General features: G+C 43.7%; 1 protein-coding gene across 1 annotated transcript in view; it reads right to left on the bottom strand.

The window, feature by feature from the left end:
- Positions 1-17,848, bottom strand: part of CCDC174 (coiled-coil domain containing 174) — a 132,959-nt gene extending 115,111 nt beyond the window's left edge. The window contains exons 1-3 of the mRNA XM_069643414.1: positions 17,672-17,848; positions 3,058-3,162; positions 2,657-2,757 (exon numbers count right to left, since the gene is read on the bottom strand). Of these exons, the coding sequence (XP_069499515.1) occupies positions 2,657-2,757; positions 3,058-3,162; positions 17,672-17,713 (248 nt within the window). The 5' untranslated portion in view covers positions 17,714-17,848. The remainder of the gene's footprint in view (positions 1-2,656; positions 2,758-3,057; positions 3,163-17,671) is intronic.
- Between the last annotated feature and the right edge of the window lie 1,456 nt (positions 17,849-19,304).

The following is a 19,304-nucleotide window of genomic DNA, read 5'->3' as shown; positions in this document are numbered from 1 at the left end:
ATTAATAAAAAATAAATAAACAAAAATAACAGCACACTATTTCTTGCTCGCCAAAAGTCAAATATCACTAGTCAACAGCTAATTGTGTGCCCCATTACATGTCCTACTGGTTTTCAACAAGGGGCGGGATGCCAAGATTATGGTTAAGATTAATTTTCTGAATCAGTCCTGCAGACGGATTCTGAGGGTACACACTAGCCTGGTGAAAAGGTATAGAGACTAACTTCTAGCCAAACCTTATCTGTGTAGTGTGACCGAGCAGCAATGCTTAAACTTAGGAGTGTGTGTGAGTGGTGAAGGGTTCAGTGAAGTACACACAGAACATGCTTAATAATACTAGGTTAGGCAGAAAGTATATAAATACAGTTATTTAGGCTTTTAAAACCACAGGTAGGTAACATGCTAAAATATTCACTATTATATACACATTCACTTTGGCATGTTCTGCTAAGAACACTAACACTTTACTTTTAGAATACAGTTATATCAGTTTCAGAATGCTGTAGGATAGCAAAGCAAGTGAATAAAAGAATCAGGTAACTAACCATTAATTATAGAACTAGGACTAGAATGAAAGAGTTAGAAACCCCATATTAAACCTTAAAACATAAGGCAATATACCGTAAAAAGTCTGTCCATAGCTAGAAAAGGGGCAGAGGGTAGTGCCCTAGTCTCACAGGTCGCAAATGCAGTTCTTTTCCGAAGGCTAGGAGTCTTTTTAAAAGACTGACCAAGAAGCCAACAAGACATTTGAAAGGATTTCATTTACAAAATAATTGAAGAAAGGTTCTTAGACCTGCTCCCAATCCAACCAATTAGGTGCCGCCCAGGGGAGAATCATTGACCAGAACTCTACCGATCATGGTCAGGCAAAGGAGAGGAAGGGTTAGGGCTTTACGCCTGTTAAAACCATGGCGGTGGGGGAAGGTTAGAAACAGGTATTTTTACTCACCCCCTGAACTCCGATTCAATCAGAAGGTTCAGCAATCGTTGGGACTCGTTTTCTCATGTCTTAGTTCTGATGAAGAAGTCCAGGGGTCACAAGTCCAGAGGCCACTTATGCGGTCGGGTTTTGGGTCGAGATAGTCAGCTGTCTGTGATCCGATGAATCTGTTCTGGATACTGGAGAGCTGGACACCTCCACGGGACTGAAGAACGGACCACCACTTCCACAACGACCTCAAAAATCCCCCAGGACATGATGCAGGCAGCAATCAGCAATGGTCACGCTGAAAGAATGGTCAAAGTCATCCATCGCAGCAGAAACAAAGAGACTGGTCCCACTAGGGCCCTCTTTGTGTTTGAGCACTGCAACTGCAGGGGGGAGCTTCCTGTTTCCTAAGTCGAGGATCTTCAGAGTGCCATGGCTCAACCAGGGCCAATGACTGATACAATGAGGTAGCCCAGGAAGACCCTGCTTCGGAAGGTTTCCAAGGGCAGGGTCATCCAGCAGAGGGTGAGACAGATTGCTGGTCTCCAGAAGGCCTTCATCCGTGCTTCAACCCCATGACTGGTGGGAACAAAGGAGCAAAGCAACCCTAGGACGGGGGAACAAAGCAATGCTGGCTGGCTTCTAACATCGAGTTACGATCTTCAGCAGGATACTCCTCTTTGTAGGCATCTGGACTCCAATGATGATCTGTTAAATGGCCATAGACCACCTCCATTATCCAGGATTCAAGGTTAAGTCTCCCTCGAAACCACCAATGGTAAGGCTCTGCAACATTCAACCTGGCAGAAACTGTCCAATCTTGGACCGCCTCTGGCCACCACATCTGCCCAGCAACATACACAATTTGGCAGGGATGTACACTGAGACAAGGAAGTCCAAGCCCCCACATACCGCTGCTTTACCTGGGAAGGATGGAGCTTTCCCCCAGGAAAGGAATTGCCATATATGGCAAATGTTCTGTCCTCTATGGGCAGGAAGATGGCCAAACAACATAATAGCCATAAGATAGGCAGAAACTTGTGTCACTGCCATTTTAGAGTATATGGTACTCTATTCGGCAGTTAATGGTAAAATGGAAAAGTGGCTAAAACAATACGTACTTTCTGTAAGGTTGAGCAATTATACTCCAGCACTGAGGTAAAACAGTGAGAGCCATGCAGTGCAAATGAGTTTGAAATCCGACTTCTAGTTCTGAATGGTGAAATGGTGAGAGGTAAACACTAAGGCTCCTTTCGTAGATTTATAGATATGTGAATGAATGTGGGACTGAGAACGTCCATGGGACAGCATAGCAGATGATGCTGTGGGATTACATATCCCAAGACTGTGAATGTTCTGCACGAAAAGTAGAACTTGGGTAATAATTGTATACAAATTGTCCATGTACGGGTTTTGGATAAAAGCTCTACAGTCATCAACAGCGTCTTATTTATAAGGACAGCCACATCAAAGGATATGAATATGAGCAGTGTGTTTGTACGGCAATTCTGGAAAGGAAACCACACATGGGAACTCAAAGGAAAACATACTCAAAGCTGCAGTGAACAGAACATTCTTTCACCGGCCACATGAACTCCAAGGGGTAATGGACCACTAAGCAAGCAGTTTCACTGAGATGGAGCAAGCCAGGGAAGAGCGAGGATAAAATGTGGGGAGGTTAATCGAAATTCATATTTACTCCTCTTCTTGATTTCTAGGAGTTACCTTGATTTGTCCAGCGTTTTCTCCTCTTCAATCTTTTCTTCAACATCTTTCTCGGCCCTTTCTGCAACGCCAGAGTTCTGCTTGATCCAGATGCTGGGTTTCTGGAGGGATAGTACAGTTACAGACTATTTCACAAATGAACATTGCTAGTATGCACCAGGCTGGGAGAATTAATATCACCAAAGAGATCAACAGACTCAACGTGCTGTCAATGTAAAAGAAAATCATCTACAATAAGGTGGAAACTGTACACATCAGCAACCAGAACTTTAGCCCGAGAAGAAACATCTAAGGTAAACGCAATCATAACAGATCGGGAAGTAAATAGCTGAACAAAAATAATATGAATCAGAAATACAGATCAACGGCACAACAGAATGTTCAGCATCACATGGCATTACCTTAGTCGCTGCTTTAGGTTTTACTGAAGACCCTGCATCCTTCAAAAGTTTCTCATGTTTAAATTCTTCTTGCTTCCGAAAGAGTTCGGCCTTGAGATCTACCAACTGAAAACACAAAAACGAAGATAGATTAAAGCAAAAATGAATAATGGCATTCATTACTGAGTGTTGCCATAGAAATTCCAACGTAAACAGCTGTAAAATGTTTTGTTAGTAGTATTGAATTTGGCCGAGAGTTTTATCCTACTCATGGCCTTGATGGAGCACACTGTGTGGCTACTGGGAGATTAGTGTTACCACTGTGGGGTCTGAGCCACTTCTCAGCTTTCTGGTTCTGGTTGTTATTTGCAACGATGGCTGTCCAGTCATTTCGTCGAAGACATTTGGTCGAAAGACAAATGGTCGATGGAATTTGGTCGAAAGACAAATGGTCGATTTTTTTATTTATATATATATTTTTTAGGTTTTCGTTTAGGGAAAAAAAGGGTTTTTTAGAAAAAAAAAAGTGGTTGAGGGGGGGACCCCCCCCAAAAAAACAAAAAAAAAAAGTGAAAATACAAACAACAAAAAAATTCGACCATTTGGCTTTCGACCAAATGGTGTCGACCATTTATCCTGTCGACTTTTTTTTTCGACCAAATGTCTGGTAACCGCAACAATGTTCACTATGCAGATTCACAGATGAGGCATCATCGGGTGACCTCTGTGTAGGACTCCGCACGATTCCAGACTCTCATGGTGTCGAGAAAAGCCATCACTCAGAAATTGAGGATATGAATGAACATGATGGCCTCTGTGGGAGCATGCATTTTGTGGTGTGGTTTAGTGCAATTTCAGAAGGGAAATATGAAGAGAGTCTGAAGAGGCATAATGTACTTGGAGATACTAAGTCAAATTAGCAAAGATACCAAAAAGCTCACTGATACAAAAATGTTCTTCTCAGACATCCAAAACTCACTTTCTGACCCTTCTAAATGATTATGTCACCTATAAAGCTGCCACTTATCCAAATAACTTTCTCTAAACAATGGGCTGGATGTTAAATAAAAAGGTACATCTATTCATCAAAAGCGAGCCCTCCAAATGACACTACACAGTACATGCGGCAAAGCAACTCTAAGTCCAAAGTTCTCATTTCATATTTCAAATAAAATTCTGAGTAAAACATAGTATTCTGAAGTTTTCTGCTGTGAGTCTTAGTCTCTAATCCTGAGTAGTGGTCTCTAGTCGGCCATGAAACAACACTTCAATGTTACATACTACACGTTGGGTCCAGCACTGTGCAATCATATAAATTGCCTTCACCAGCAGAATGCGGTAAGAAGCAGGATCTGATGGGGATAGTCCTCCTGTGTGATGGTCTTCTACAAAGGCACCTTTCCGGAAAGTGTGATGGACAATCTCACCCAAGTAGTCACCCAGCATAGTAAATACTGGGACCATGGCGGCCCTATCTTGAATATCTGCCAATGTAGCACCATTAGCTAGAACAGCGGCCCGAACTGTCGCCCAAGGTGACTGGAACCCCCAGTTTCACTGTAGTTCTCTATATATTACCTGCACGGCCATAACTCTTTTCTAGATTTGGTCAAACCCTGAAGCTCGGAAAACAGTACAAAGAGACTGCAAGCCAATGGTGTGGAAAAGGTACAGATATTGGCTCTAGGAAAAAGAAATGACCAAACAAACCCTTTTGCAAAATATATTTAGGGCTCATTTGAGGGCCAGCTACATCTTTGTACCTCATTTTAGTGGTTCTCAAACAAAGAGTAAAAAAAAAAAAAAAAAAGTGATGGCTGGAAGGTTTAGAATATATCTTAACCTCTGGCATTGCTCTGGGCAACCATCCAGACCATTGTTCTTCCCTGCCAAGCCATTACAAAAGGGAAAGGACCATATGCAAATTGGGCTTGGTCCAACCCCTAAAGGAGTAGTGCAGCCCGAAATGCTAGGACACATCCCTTCTGCAGGACACCACAAACATCCCCAGGCATGTTTCAGCCTTGTTGGGCGTCATCAGTGAGGAGTAGCTTGGGTCTCTAGGACCAGCAGGCACTGGACCCATGTCTGGGCATGCCCGTCCCACTCAGGGAGACAATAGCAAAACAAAAAAAAAAGAGGTGATGTCTGGAAGTTTTTGAATAAATCCTAACCTTTGGCATTGCTCTGGGCAACCCTCCAGACCCCATTCTTCGCCTGCCAAGCCATTACCAGAGGGAAAAGACCATATGCAAATCATGCGTGGGCCCACCCCCCACAAAGACCCCAACCCAATGAGGTGGAAAAGGCACAGATATTGGCTCTAGGCAAAAGAATTAACCCAGCAAACCCTTTTGCCGAAATATATTTAGGACTCATTCGGGGGCCAGATTCATCTTTGTACCCCATTTTAGTGGTTCTCAAACAAAGAGACTTGCATAAAACGCCACCTTTGCCAAATGTTCTCCTGTGGGTCTGAGACCTCTTTTTCAAGGCCTGAGGCGAGCCATATGTGTTCATTGGGGTAGTCTTCCATCAGCCGGTATGTGAACAACTGGTCTGCATTTGTGCTGCCCAGTATCCTTCCTTGTTAAGGATCTGGGCTCCCATCTGTGCAAGTACATGCTGGAGAAGTCCTTCATTGTGATGCTTTTCAAGCCCGGCAGAATGCAAGACAAATAGCACCCACCAGGGAATAAAAGAGCATTGCCACCGCCAGCACTGCTGGTTTACACATGGTAACTGAGTAGGATCTCAGTGTGCGAAATTTCCAGGAGCTGGGAGTCGTTTAGCTCCTGTACAAATCCAAGAGGAGCCTGGCTAGCTTGAATCCAACCAGCGGCTAGGAGCTACTTTTTCGACTCCCCAGGCAAGCGCTGCCATACAAATATAGCTGTGTAATACTAACTGTATAGGTTTGGGACTATGTATAAAAGAAAATTCATGACACACCTAAGGGACATGTAAAGCATATTGGCTAAGATAAAATGTAGAGTTAGCATCTTGCGGTCAGGTTAGATTTGCTGCACGCTATGTACTAGCTGCTAGCGCCTCAAAGGTAGCTCCTGACTAGCGGGTGATGACTGACAGCCAAAAGCTGCTTTTCGCTCCTGGTCAACAAATCCTAATTTCGATCCCTGGGATATTAAAATGGCATTTTATTTCAGACCAAAATGTAGTGGATCCCATCAATTTCCATGCGTATTGTCATCAATGCAGTGGAGTTCAAAATGTAAAGCTGAAAGGTTCTACCCACACAAAAGTCACTCTCCCCCATTTGTGAATGAAGGGCATTGCCAGAAACGTTCAACAAACCTCAACAAAAGTATAGCTTTCCTAGCACCAACAGTGACAAATACACGTTTTAAATCACAATCTTTGTCCCGGGAGGATAGCATAGCAGCAACATGCTCACCTTGGAAGCAAGACGACAAAAGCAATACAGGTTCGATCCCCGGGTACGCGCTTAGAAACCTCTGGGTATTAATGTTATGTTAATGTTAAAGGATATTTGTACTGCACACTATCACCACCGGAGTGGTTGCCTGGCAGCTCTGAAAAAGGGAAGGGGGGGTGAGTTAGTGGGGAATAAGCTAGAAAAGTTTAAGAGAGCAGTGATGTGCTGGTGGCAGCCGCGGTAACTCTGTTGGCTGGGCTTGGGGTGTTTCCGGTCGCTATTCGTTGTGTGCTGTTGTGCAAGTCTATGTGTGGTTTGTTTTGTTGTTGTAGTGTAGTGAAGTTTGTGCAGATTGTGGTGTTGTAGGCTTGTGGTTGTGTTTGGTTAGAGTTTGAGAGGTGTATGCAGAGGGGTGAAATTGATAGTGGATTGGTTAATTGGCATTGCTGTTTGGAAGCGAGGCGTTAAACTTCGTATTCTCTCCAGGTGCCATCATTCTCAACCTCATCCGATCTAAGCCCATGCCGATGTCCACAACTTAGTTCAAATGTGGCAAGTGCCAACATTCACACAACTCTATTCAAGTATGATACCTGGTGGCAATTATGGAGTGGGGTGAGGTTGTTGGCTGGAGTTGGCTAGGGATGCTGATTTCGGTCCTCATTGGGTGCCGCGTGTGCCCTATTCGACCTGGCATTGTCTCTCTTGTTGTAGTAGGAGTTTCCTTTAGTCGGTTATAGATGTTGTAAGTGTCATCCTAAATTATGTCATCCTGTTCTTTGTGTTTCCCGTTTGATTGTTTTGCATCTTCAGTTTGAATCTGTGATGTTGAAGAGCCAGGTTTTTAGTAGTTTTCTGAATTGTAGGTGGTCTTTGGTGTTTCTTATTTTGTTCGGGATGTTGTTGCAGGTTTTTGCGGGTAGGTGGGAGAAGGAGGAGCCCCCAAGTTTTTTCTTAAGGTATGGTTTTTGTTCCAGGCGGATTTCGTTGCTTGATCTGAGGAGTCTTGTTGGCTTGTAGATTGTTATTTTCTTTTATAGGAATTCAGCTCCCTGTACTTAGCACATTATGAATAACCTATCATATTATATCAATCCAACAGTAAAACAAGAGAGGGTGTGCTGCATTATGTCCTCTGGTCAAACACAGAAAATAACGCCAATAATTTACAACCAGTGCACATTAAACATATTTATGGGTGGTACAGCTGCAATTCCATTTTCTTGTTCTGGCATTAGCAACATAATTTGTGCATGAAGCTGATGGGAGATATCTATAACTTGGTGCCAGTACATGATGAGGATCCCAATCCTGGATTCTTCATCACAAAAATGTTGTGATCCTGGGCAAATCATTCTCTCTTTGTATTGCCTCTGTCCACCGACGTTGCCAAACGGAAAGTGAATAAAAGAGTGACCATTAAGTCTTAAATATGCCGAGTGTTTACAGTTGATGTGCAAAGTAATCTCATGCACAAGGTATAAATTCGTTTTCAAAGAGTTATTAGCAGTGCGCTCATTAAAAATTTCTGGATTATCAAAAGAAATTGATTAGCAATTTTGTATTCATATTTTTTATGTCACCATAGCTTATTTGTGCTCAAGACATAAAATGAGCAACAACCCAGCATTTTTGGGTACTGCTGAAGTGAGACATTAGTGAAATGGGTGTCTGCAAAATGTAAAGGTTAGCTGCATGAATGGACACAATTAAATAGATATGATCAAAAATGCTTTGAAAATGGGTTTTCAATGAAAGGAATGTGTGCAGCTGGGACCAGTCGGCAATGCACAGGGCAGTGTCCCATATATTGTATGATCCACATGCTTGACCCATCCTTTGTTCTGCAAGGTGAAGTTCAGATGTTTCATAAATCAAAATGTTCACAGTGGACAAGATGGTGTTTGCCCGTCTGTGTAAGGTGTGAAGGATTTACCCCTAAGGGGGACCCCAACAAAAACAGGTTGCAACTCAGGCAGAAGATAAAAGGTTAAGGTTAAGTGGGCGAGGCTTTCTGGAGCCATGGAGATCTACAGTCTTCAATAATACAAGCTGTAGCCAAGTGCTTTTCTTTAATGGGCTTGTTTTGTTGTTGCTAGGAGACAGTTCCAGGCGGAGAAGAGGAAAATGTCAGTTACGAGTGGGCTTATTGATGAAGCTCCACTGTAACACACGAAGAGGGAGAAAATGTTGCGCCGTTGTTTGTTGAATATATAAAAAGAAAGAAAGCGCCCGCTTCCCAGCCCCGATATCAGCTGTCTAACAGAGGGTGAGTCGCAAGCCGAGCGGAGACTGAAGAGGAGGGGCCTGCCGCTGTTACAAAGAAAACATGACCGCCCAGAAAACATGACCGCCCACATCAGCTGTGAGTTTGAGAGAACTGCATAACGAAGGTGACCTGAAGAAGCGGGGCCGGTCGGCATTAAAGGGACGTGTACGCTGACTCGACCAGCTCAGCTGTGGAATTTGACGCTGAGCTGTCAGCTAAAGGAAGTCTGAAGAAGAGGGGCCAGAGACTATTACAAGAGAGAGAGACTCTGCTGCCTTGTCCGCATCAAAAGGTGAAATTGACACGCATCGGCACTGAAAGTGATACGTAGTTAACAGTGCTGAATTGGCTTGTCTCTCACAGGCCCTCCCACTTCAGATTAGACTCACATGCTGTTTAACAGTTTCGTTGATTACAGGTTTACGTAGCGATAATCAGAACGTTGCATAAGAAACTGACACAAACACTCCGAGTCCTCCTTTCAACGTATTGTGTCTGCAAGGGAGATAATTTTGAAACGCTACGGTGATGAGAACTATCTGAAGGGAGAATTCATCACCCAGAAGGCTTTATTCACTGAGAACAGGTTTAGAGTTCTAAAGAGGACACCTAGGAGGTGAAAGAAGCCTTGTTGCAACGTAGATTCTACCTGATTGAGGGAATTTACAAGAGTTGTAACTTTCAACAATAGACATACAGATTTACAGTTCAAGAAGGAAGAGCTCTCCTGGGTTGCACTTTCCCCAATTTTGAAACGAAAAGAAGTCATACAGTTCTTGGAAGAACTTCCTGCTTGCGTATCCTTCTCAAGAGAAATATAATTTTAAATAAAGTTGTGTTGAACGAGTTATTTGGCCTACGTGTGCTCTATTTCCCACAAAAAGTGTGACATTTGGTGGCCGCAGTGGGATAGAGTGAACACCATGGAGGACCGAATTAAAACTTTGAGTGAAGGCCAACATCTTTTACAACAAGCTTTACAACTGCAAAGCCATCAAGCACAAGCAGATCGTCAGGCTTTACATCAAGCATTACAGGTCCAGCAGGCCCATTTGTAAGAAGCTACAAATGTGAGGAGTCATTCCCAAGTTCCAACCTCTGTTCTCCAGAAGTATACTCCGGGTGAGGACCCTGCTCATTTTCTTGTAAATTTTGAACGCGTCGCGAGAAATGCACAATGGCCAGCAGAAAGGTGGTGCCGTTACATCGCCCCTCTAATGACAGGGGAAATGCAGAGTGCATACCAAGAGGCAACTCCTGCGGGAGACACCAACTATGGCAACATGAAAAGGGTAGTACTCAAAAGACTGGGCCATGATGAAGAAGCCTATAGGTTAAAGTTTAGGGAAATCAAACTCCAAGCTGATGACACCCCCCGTCAATTGTACTATTGAGTTAAGGAAATTGGGGATAAGTGGTTACAAACAGCTACAACAACTACACAAGAAATGGCAGAAAATATTGTATTAGAACAGTTCATAGAGGCACTACCCTTGCCCATATAACGTTGGGTTAGACAACATCACCAACCCACTTTGATGGAAGCGGTCAATATAGTGTCAGCCTATCAGAAGGCTCGGCCAAAGTCATTTGTAGCCTATAGCGGGACCCTGAGATCCAACGTTCGTCCTTCATCTTCCACCGGCAGACCAATAAACAACCAGAGATGGCCAAATTCCATGGTCAGAAGACTGGCGTAGGAAAACAACAGACCACGACCCACCAGTGAAGGCCCTCCCACTATTCGACAACCATCAATAAGCTCTAGAGGTCCACAATGTTTTGAATGCGGCGAGTGGGGCCACCTAGTCAGGCTGTGTCCTAAGAGGGTCAAACCCGAACCTATGGATGTAAGAACATTCGATGTTCCAAAAGAAGGTGATTACCAAGAATATACTCAGCTAGTCACGTCTCTGTATGTGTATACGTGTGATGCGGAAGACGATGGAAAGCTGACCCGAGCAATGATTGACTCCAGGGGTCTCCAGACAGCGGTCACCTCGGGAACTGGTAGGTGGAGTGACTGAATCAAGTTGAAAGATACCCATTCGATGTGGGGATGTAAAAAGTTATCCAACAAAAGAAATCCAGATAAAGGTAGCCGGGGAGCAAATAGGGATAACGGCTGCAGTAATACTTGTATTAACGGAACCTCTTTTAGTCGGGTGTGATGTACCTAATTTTTCACAACTGATAAAAAATGTGGAGAAGAGCTGGATAGAAAGTGCCCCATTCTATGGCCAAGAAATCACAAGCCCTCCTAGTAAAGAACAAAAGAGTAGGGCAGAGAAAAGGCGGCTGAAGAAAGAATGGGGAGAGCGAAATGTTCTACCAATCGCTATAGACTGGAAGTTGGATGAAGAAGGTGATAGTTTTCGGATGACACAGGAGCTGAATCCACTCCTGAGACAGGCTCGAGTGGCTGCCGGGGAGAAATCAACGGGGAACGGACCCTATTTCATTCAAGAGAAGGGTTTATACTACCTAATTACAAGAGGTGCAGGAGAAAAAAACAGTTCGACAGTTGTCAGTCCCAATTAAATATTACAAAACAGTTCTGGAAGTAGCACATCTACAAGTTGGTGAAGGACATTTGGGGACTGAAAAAACGATCCAAATGATTTTAGCTAAGTTTTTTTGGCCAGGAGTATATGCCCAGGTGGCCAGGTTTTGCCAGGGGTGTGAGGAATGCCAGAAGAAAAATAGGGCTAATGTCTCAAAAGCCCCTTTACAACCAATGCCATTAGTGCTTGAACCATTCAATCGTATCAGCATAGACATTGTGGGACCCCTGGATCCCTCTAGCTGGTCACAAGTATATACTATTAATTGTAGATTATGACAATAGATATCCTGAGGCTTTTCCATTGAAAACAACTAATGCCCAACAAATCTGTGATGTGTTAATTCCATTTATAAGTCGTGTGAGTATTCCAGAGGAACCAATTTCATGTCCAACATTCTTAACCAGGTTTGTGATACTCTCAAGATCGAGCATTTGAAAACAGCGGTTTATCACCCACAGATAGATGGCCTCATCGAAAGATATAACCAAACAGATGTTAAGAAAAACTACTACCACAGGAGAGAGGAATTGGGATAGATTATTGCCTTGGATATTATTGACTCTGCGAAACACGCCTCAGTCCTCAACTGGGTTTTCTCCCTTTGAACTTCTTTTTGGTAGGCCGGTACATACCTTATTGGATATACTGAAATAAAGTTTGGAGGAACAACCTTCGCAGGAGATTTCTCTTACAGAATATGCATACCAGTTGAGAGATAGAGTAGAGAAACTGCAGTCAATAGCTAGAGATAATCTACGCCAGCCTCAAGGAAGGCAGGAACAGTATTATAATCACAACAGTCGGTGCAATGTTTCAAGGTGGGAGACCAGGTGTTAGTACTTTTACCAACCTCAGAAAATAAGATGCTGGTAGCATGGAGAGGTCCTTATACAGTGGAAGAAGTCCTGGGCCCAGTGACCTACAAGGTCCGACAACCTGAGAAAAAGAGTACCTGTGCAAACTTATCATGTGAACTTATTAAAGAAATGTGTAGAACCTGTTCAGACCTTAGCTATGATTAATACTAATTAACTACAACCAGAACTTTATCCGCAGTCTAAAAAGAATTCCGGAAAAGAAGCCTTAAATATAAGTCAAGAGTTGTCCCCTTCACAAATGCTGGAACTATCATCGTTGGTGGATAAATACTCAGAGGTGTTTTTGTCTCTTTCAGGGAGGACCACCCTAGATTTCCACCACATCTCAACACCGCCAGGTATTACTGTTAGGTTACGTCCTTACAGAATTCCAGAAGCCAAAATTCAGTCGATCAATCAGGAGGTTCAGGAAATGCTCGATCTGGGAGTCATAGAACATTCCCACAGTAACTGGTGTTCCCCAGTAGTTCTAGTTCCCAAGCCTGATGGGAGTGCTAGTTTTTTAATGGATTTCCGGAAACTAAATGAATTCTCAAAGTACGACGCCTACCCAATGCCAATGATAGAAGACCTCTTAAATAATCTCTGAAAAGCCAAGTTCTTGACCAATATAGACCTAACCAAAGGATATTGGCAGATACCCTTATATCATCTAGATAAAAAGAAAACAGCTTTTGCCATCCCCACGGGACTTTATCAATTTACCGTTCTGCCTTTAGGTCTGCATGGAGCACCTGCAACTTTCCAGAGGCTAATGAATTACCTCATCAAGGGTCATGAACAATATGTGGGTGCATACCTAGGTGACATTATTGTATTCAGCCAGTCCTGGTCCGAACATCTCTCTCATTTGGAAGACATCCTCAAATCACTACAGCAAGCAGGTCTTCATATTAATCCGAAGAAAACGTATATAGCTAATTCGCATACAAAATACCAAGGAGAAATCAGACCGCAGGAGGAGAAATTGTTAGCAATGCTTACAGTTCCCCAGGAAACCCCAGACAAGTCTGAGCATTCCTAGGGTTTGTAGGGTACTATCGAAGGTTTACCCCTCATTTTTCGACCATAGCAGCCCCTCTAACCAATCTTTTAAAAAAGTCAGCTCCTTCGAGAAGAGAGTGGCAGAATGACAGGACCGAAAAAGCTTATAATTCCTTGAAGGAGGCTCTTACAGATAAGGCTGTTCTCCACTGTCCCGATTATACAGCCCCTTTTCTTTACATACTGATGCATCTGGAACAGGTCTTGGGGCAGTCTTCTTTCAAAACCAAGGGGAGGAGGAGAGACCTCTATTGTTTATAAGTAGGAAACTACTTCCTCATGAGTTACAGTACACAACTATCGAAAAGGAAGGTCTAGCCATCAAATGGGCAATCAAGGCACTTAGGTATTACTTGTTAGGAAGGCATTTTAACCTGATGACAGAACATGCTCCATTGGTCTGGCTAGCACGGAACAAGGACACTAATCCAAGGGTCTTAAAATGGTTCCTTTCTCTCCAGCCCTTCTCTTTTCAAACTGTTCATCACCCAGGTCGCTTGATGGCCCAAGCTGACTTCTTGTCATATGCTCATGCTTTTCCCGAGCGTAAGGGCCCAGAAGAGGGGGGGGGGGGTGTGAAGGATTTACCCTTTCGGAGGACTCCATCAAAAACAGGTTGCAGCTCAGGCAGAAGATACAAGGTTAAGGTTAAGTGGGCGGGGCTTTCTGGAGTCATGGAGATCTACAGTCTTCAATAACACAAGCTGTAGCCAGGTGCTTTTCTTTAATGGACTTGTTTTGTTATTGCTAGGAGACAGTTCCAGGCGGAGAAGAGGAAAATTTCCGTTACGAGTGGGCTTATTGATGAAGCTCCACTGTAACACACGAAGAGGGAGAAAATGTTGCGCCAAAGCGTGTAGTTTGTTGAATATATAAAAAGAAAGAAAGTGCCCACTTCCCAGCCCAGATATCAGCTGTCTAACAGAGGGCGAGTTGCAAGCCGAGCGGAGACTGAAGAGGAGGGGCCTGCCGCTGTTACAAAGAAAACGTATGCTGACCGCCCACATCAGCTGTGAGTTTGAGACAGAACTGCATTACGAAGGTGGCCTGAAGAGGCGGGGCCTGTTTGCATTAAAGGGACGCGTACACTGACTCGACCAGCTCAGCTGTGGAATTGACACCGAGCTGTTCGATATAGGAAGCCTGAAGAGGAGGGGCCGGAGACTATTACGATAGAGACTCTGCTGCCTTTGCTGCATCAAAGGTGATATTGACACGCATCAGCACTGAAAGTGATACGTAGATAACAGTGCTGAATTGGCTTGTCTCTCACAGGCCCTCCCACTTCAGATTAGACTCACATGCTGTTTAAGAGTTTCGTTGATTACAAGATTACGGAGAGATAATCAGAACGTTGCATAAGAAACTGACACAAACACTCCCGAGTCCTCCTTTCAACGTATTGTGTCTGCAAGGAAGATACTTTTGAAAAGCTACGGTGATGAGAACAATCTGAAGGGAGAATTCATCACCCAGAAGGCTTTATTCACTGAGAACAGGGTTAGAGTTCTGAAGAGGACAACTAGGAGGTGAAAGAAGCCTGGTTGAAACGTAGATTCTACCTGATTGAGGGAATTTACAAGAGTTGTGACTTTCAACAATAGGCATACAGATTTACAGTTCAAGAATGAAGAGTTCTCCTGGGTTGCACTTTACCCAATTTTGAAACAAAAAGAAGTCCTACAGTTCTTGGAAGAAAACTTCCTGCTTGCGTATCCTTTTCAAGAGAAATATAATTTTAAATAAAGTTTTGTTGAATTAGTTATTTGGCCTATGTGTGCTCTATTTCCCACAAAAAGTGTGACATTGTCATTGATAGGATTTTCAATATAACATTAAATAGAGGGCAGGGATGCTAATACCCTCAACCCTAAGCCAGGTAGGCCCAAGCACATCATTTACGCCCATGAAAGTGGTATTTATCACCATTAGTACTCCGAGCCTCCATCTGTGATACCGATACATTCTCTATGGCCTTTGGCACTTTAAAGAGTACACAAGATTATTACTGTTGCACTCTCTCCCACCGTTAGCGCCTTCAAACTTACAGTGAACAGGGAAAAGGAGTTTGAGAGACCCATGACGGCAAGAGAGGAATGCAGGGTGAGCTGTGCGTTCATCGAACAGGGTCATTTAAATAGCAATCTGTGCTATGCAAGTTTTCTTATTTATTTTATTTATGCATGTATAGCAGCGCACATTGTCCAGGGACATCTAGGCGCTAGCTGCAGTGTCAAGACAATAGCACAGTAGTACACTGTGGATCTGTTGAAAATGTGGCCTTTCAAATTCTTTCTGAAAGATAGGTAGGAGGTTTCAGCCCGCAGGTGGGGTGGAAATTTGCTCCAGAGGGTAGCAGGCCTGACTGGGAAGAACAGAATTGCATAGCAAATTGCTATGCAACACTGCTTATTTTATGCCTTGCAGTCATATTACCATTTTCATTAGGGGCAAGAATTGGCATCACCTACTAGAAGCTCTTATTGTTATGCTAGGTTAAAGAACTGCTCAAACAAAAGAACAATTATGCATTGTGCCAGGAAATACTTTTAGAAGCAACGTTTACAGAGCCTTTTCTGATTAGGATGGTAAATTGTGCGTGTCACAGATAAACCATCAGAAAGTTCTATTCTGGACTGTTTGTGTGTGCAGAAATGTAGCAATACTGCGAATTGTATTGGTTATTCCTCCCGGCCCTTTTGCCAAGCCTAGTCCTGGTAGGATAGCTTAGCGGCAACGACTCGCCTTGAAAACAAGACGACACGGAGCAACACATGTCCGATCCCCGTGTCCGTGCTTAGAAACCTCTGGGTATTAAGCGCATTATAAATAACCTATCATGTCAAGCAGGATAAATTATGGAGGGTTGCGAGGGTGGGTGAACAAGTGTACATGTACTCCAGCAGGATGACAACTTTTACTCTCCTTTATTCTTTTTCCCTTCAGCCGTTCAGATGCCACCTCCTTTGCCTCAGCACTTTTTATTAGTACAATTGGAATAAGAGGCGTCACTGTAAAGGTGCACATGCAAAGAAACGAAGCAGTGAGAATGCTAACAGTTTGGACATTTTTAAAGACACAAGATAAGCACTTGCCAGGCACAGCCATATATTAATTGGCTATTGATGGTAGCAGGTGGAAAATGCTCAGAGGACCTGACCATATAATAGGCGTGCCTGGCAAGTACCTATACTACACGAAGCCAAAACGGTTGGCCTTACCAGAGCTTGTTTTTAACAGGAGAGAGGAATACAGCACATGCTTATAAACCGAGTGGCTGAAGACAGACCTGGTTAAGACATTTTTGTTACACCTGTAGCAGGTTTACAGCTCAATTAAGTCATTAACTCTCAGAAGATTGCTTTGAAAAAAACACTTCCAGTCACTTCAAGTGCAAAGTTTGATGGTATGGCTTTGCACTTCAAGTGCAAAGTTTGATGGTATGGCTTAATTAAAGCAAGTTCAATGAGTTCCCAGCAGGTGTTTTGGCCAGAAAATTGCCATGGGGATTAGTGTGGCTATGGGCAGCCAATAGGTGGGCTAAAAAAAAATGTCAAGCTGCGTGTTCCTCCTCACATGCGAAGGCTCCCTATGTGTACTCCAATGCAATAGTTTTAGCTTGTAAGTAGCGCAAGCACCACCTAATAGCCCAGACTAAAAAGGATGCGTTTCACCCGAACTCTGAACGTATTACTTTTACCCTCCAGGTGAAGGAGTTTCTAGGATCCCACCTTTTGTTTGGTAAAACACAAAAACATAAAAGGTATCTCTGCAGTCCCGAAGGTCAAGAGCATGGGTCTGCAACCTTTGACTCTACAAATGGTTTGGACTACAACTCCCATCATCCATTTCCAGCAGATTCAAAGGCGATGGATCATGGGAGTTGTAGTATAAAACATCTGGAGAGCCGCAGGTTGTTGAACCCAGGTCAAGAGCTTGCGGATATTCACGAGTTCCTTTTTTTTCTTCAATAAATGTTACGCAACATATGGTTCTCAGGTATGGTAACAAACGAACTACTAACATGATCCCATGTTGTATGCAAGTGAGCGTTATTTCGCCTAGCTCGCGTTGCCTGGAATACGTTCCCAAATTTCCACACACAACATGTTTCATAATCCATAACTACAATGTTCACATTTTCAAATTGTTTTCTTTAAAGGAGAAACTGAGAGGTGCAAGGAACATACTGTGGCAAAAAGGTAACATCTTTGTGTTTAACACTGTGAACCTGTGGTGGGATTGAAGGGGGCTCTGTACAAGAGGGCGTTCCGTGTAAAGGGCAACAAGTGGGCATGTGGGGGATCAAGCGTGAACGCGATAATGCGTATGAGGGAGCAAAGGCATTGTGACACATCTGGGATGGAACTGCACAGCAGATCCGTCAGAACATCGGTCACAGTTGCATGACTGAGGGATTCAGAAAGAGGGTTTTGGGGAGCTAGAAGAGGAGACGGCAAAATCGCGCCGGAGACTGTACCGAAGACGCAGTGACGTCCAGGGTCTTCTTTTTTCTGTCCATCGCTGCGATAAATATGCAACCGGCAATCAGCAACCTCAGAAGCCGTCACTTCACCTCCATCTTTACTTTTGCGACAACAACAATCGTAAAGCAAGCCTTTCCTGTAAACCAGGCTCAAGGGGCGAGGAAAGAGTAGCCGAAAACCGAACTCCCTGGATTGTCTGCAGTAGACCGCTCGAAATATGATATCATTTCATTTTTCACACGGATATGGTAGAGTTAGTGGCTAGTCTGTTATAAAAATGTGAACATTTACGATTTTTCTTTTAAAGGAGGACACTATTCCCAGTGGGAATCAAAACATTATTCGCTGATTATTTTTTTTGGCTATGAAACATGGATGTACAAAAGATATTGTGGTAGGAAAATATATATGTATTATAACATTACGTCTACTTTATCTTTATCCTTATTAATGCCAAATGTTCCTCTTTAAGATGGCGATCCTATTTGTACGAAGTTGACCTCGGCCATACACAACTTCAAACTGTAAAAAAAAAAATAGTCGGTTACATTTCGATTGCTTTTGACAGCATACAGTGAGGGAGCCATGGACACTATGTTGGCAGAATGACAATGACATAAGGCACTCAAAGATTCTATGGCAAGACCGGACTTATTATGCTTTTCTTTAAGGTCAAAGAATAGCATTCTTGAGAAAAAAAAACAGAACCTCTAAACTTACCTACATTTCCCAAGAACACCTACGAATAGTTTAACAAGAAAACATGTTTCAACTTCCCCTAATCACAGTCAAATCAGGACATAAAAAGTCCTTAAGGCGGAAACAACATCCTCTTTCTTTGATGCTCGGAGAGCACAGCAGATGAATACTTTGATTACTTATCAGTAATCTTCATTACTCCTAGTCCTACTCTTCCTCGTCACATTACTTACCTGATGAGGCCCTGCCTCTAACACAGGACCTTCTTTTATTTCTATTACTCCCTATAACTACTCCCCTTAACCCACATCCCTCAGTTTACATAACCAAGCCGGAGCATGGGACCTTCCCCGCAGGGAGGGAGAGGAGAGTCATCAGTACGGTGACGAGGAAGAGTAGGTCTAGGAGTAATGAAGATTACCGGTAAGTAATCAGAGCATTACCTCCATGTCCATTCTTCCTCGTCCCAGTACTTACCCCATGAGGCATTTAATAGCAGCAATGGGGAAAAAGGTCCCAATGAGACACAGAGCCAGAAAAGTGCAGAACAAAAACTCACACCTTACTCCAAAAACACATCCCCACCGTCAAAACCCCAACCCTGAAGGAATCATCCCCAGAGAGGGAGATAATCCAACCAGGCAGAAGAAAACGCCCAGAACTGGCCAGGTGGCAGACCCACAAACCATCAGCAGAGAAACCCCTCCCAGCATCTGTTCAGGAAGCAGCCAAACCCCCAGGCAGTCCCACCACTGGAAACAACAGCCGGGGACGACCCCCACCAGTCCCTTCAGGACTCCAGGGCCGGTCCCGGAAGAGAAGAGCGTGGAGGATCACGGCCCCCCCTAGCTCCCTTAAAAGAGCGGGAAGAGGAACCAGGAAAAGACGGGCCAGTCCCCGCACCTGAAGACTCCTCCCCGCCGAGGT

The sequence above is a fragment of the Ambystoma mexicanum genome, chromosome 2p, assembly GCF_040938575.1.
Source record: "Ambystoma mexicanum isolate Mex_15411 chromosome 2p, UKY_AmexF1_1, whole genome shotgun sequence".
Lineage (NCBI taxonomy): Eukaryota > Metazoa > Chordata > Amphibia > Caudata > Ambystomatidae > Ambystoma > Ambystoma mexicanum.
This window is presented reverse-complemented; position numbering and strand designations above follow the sequence as displayed.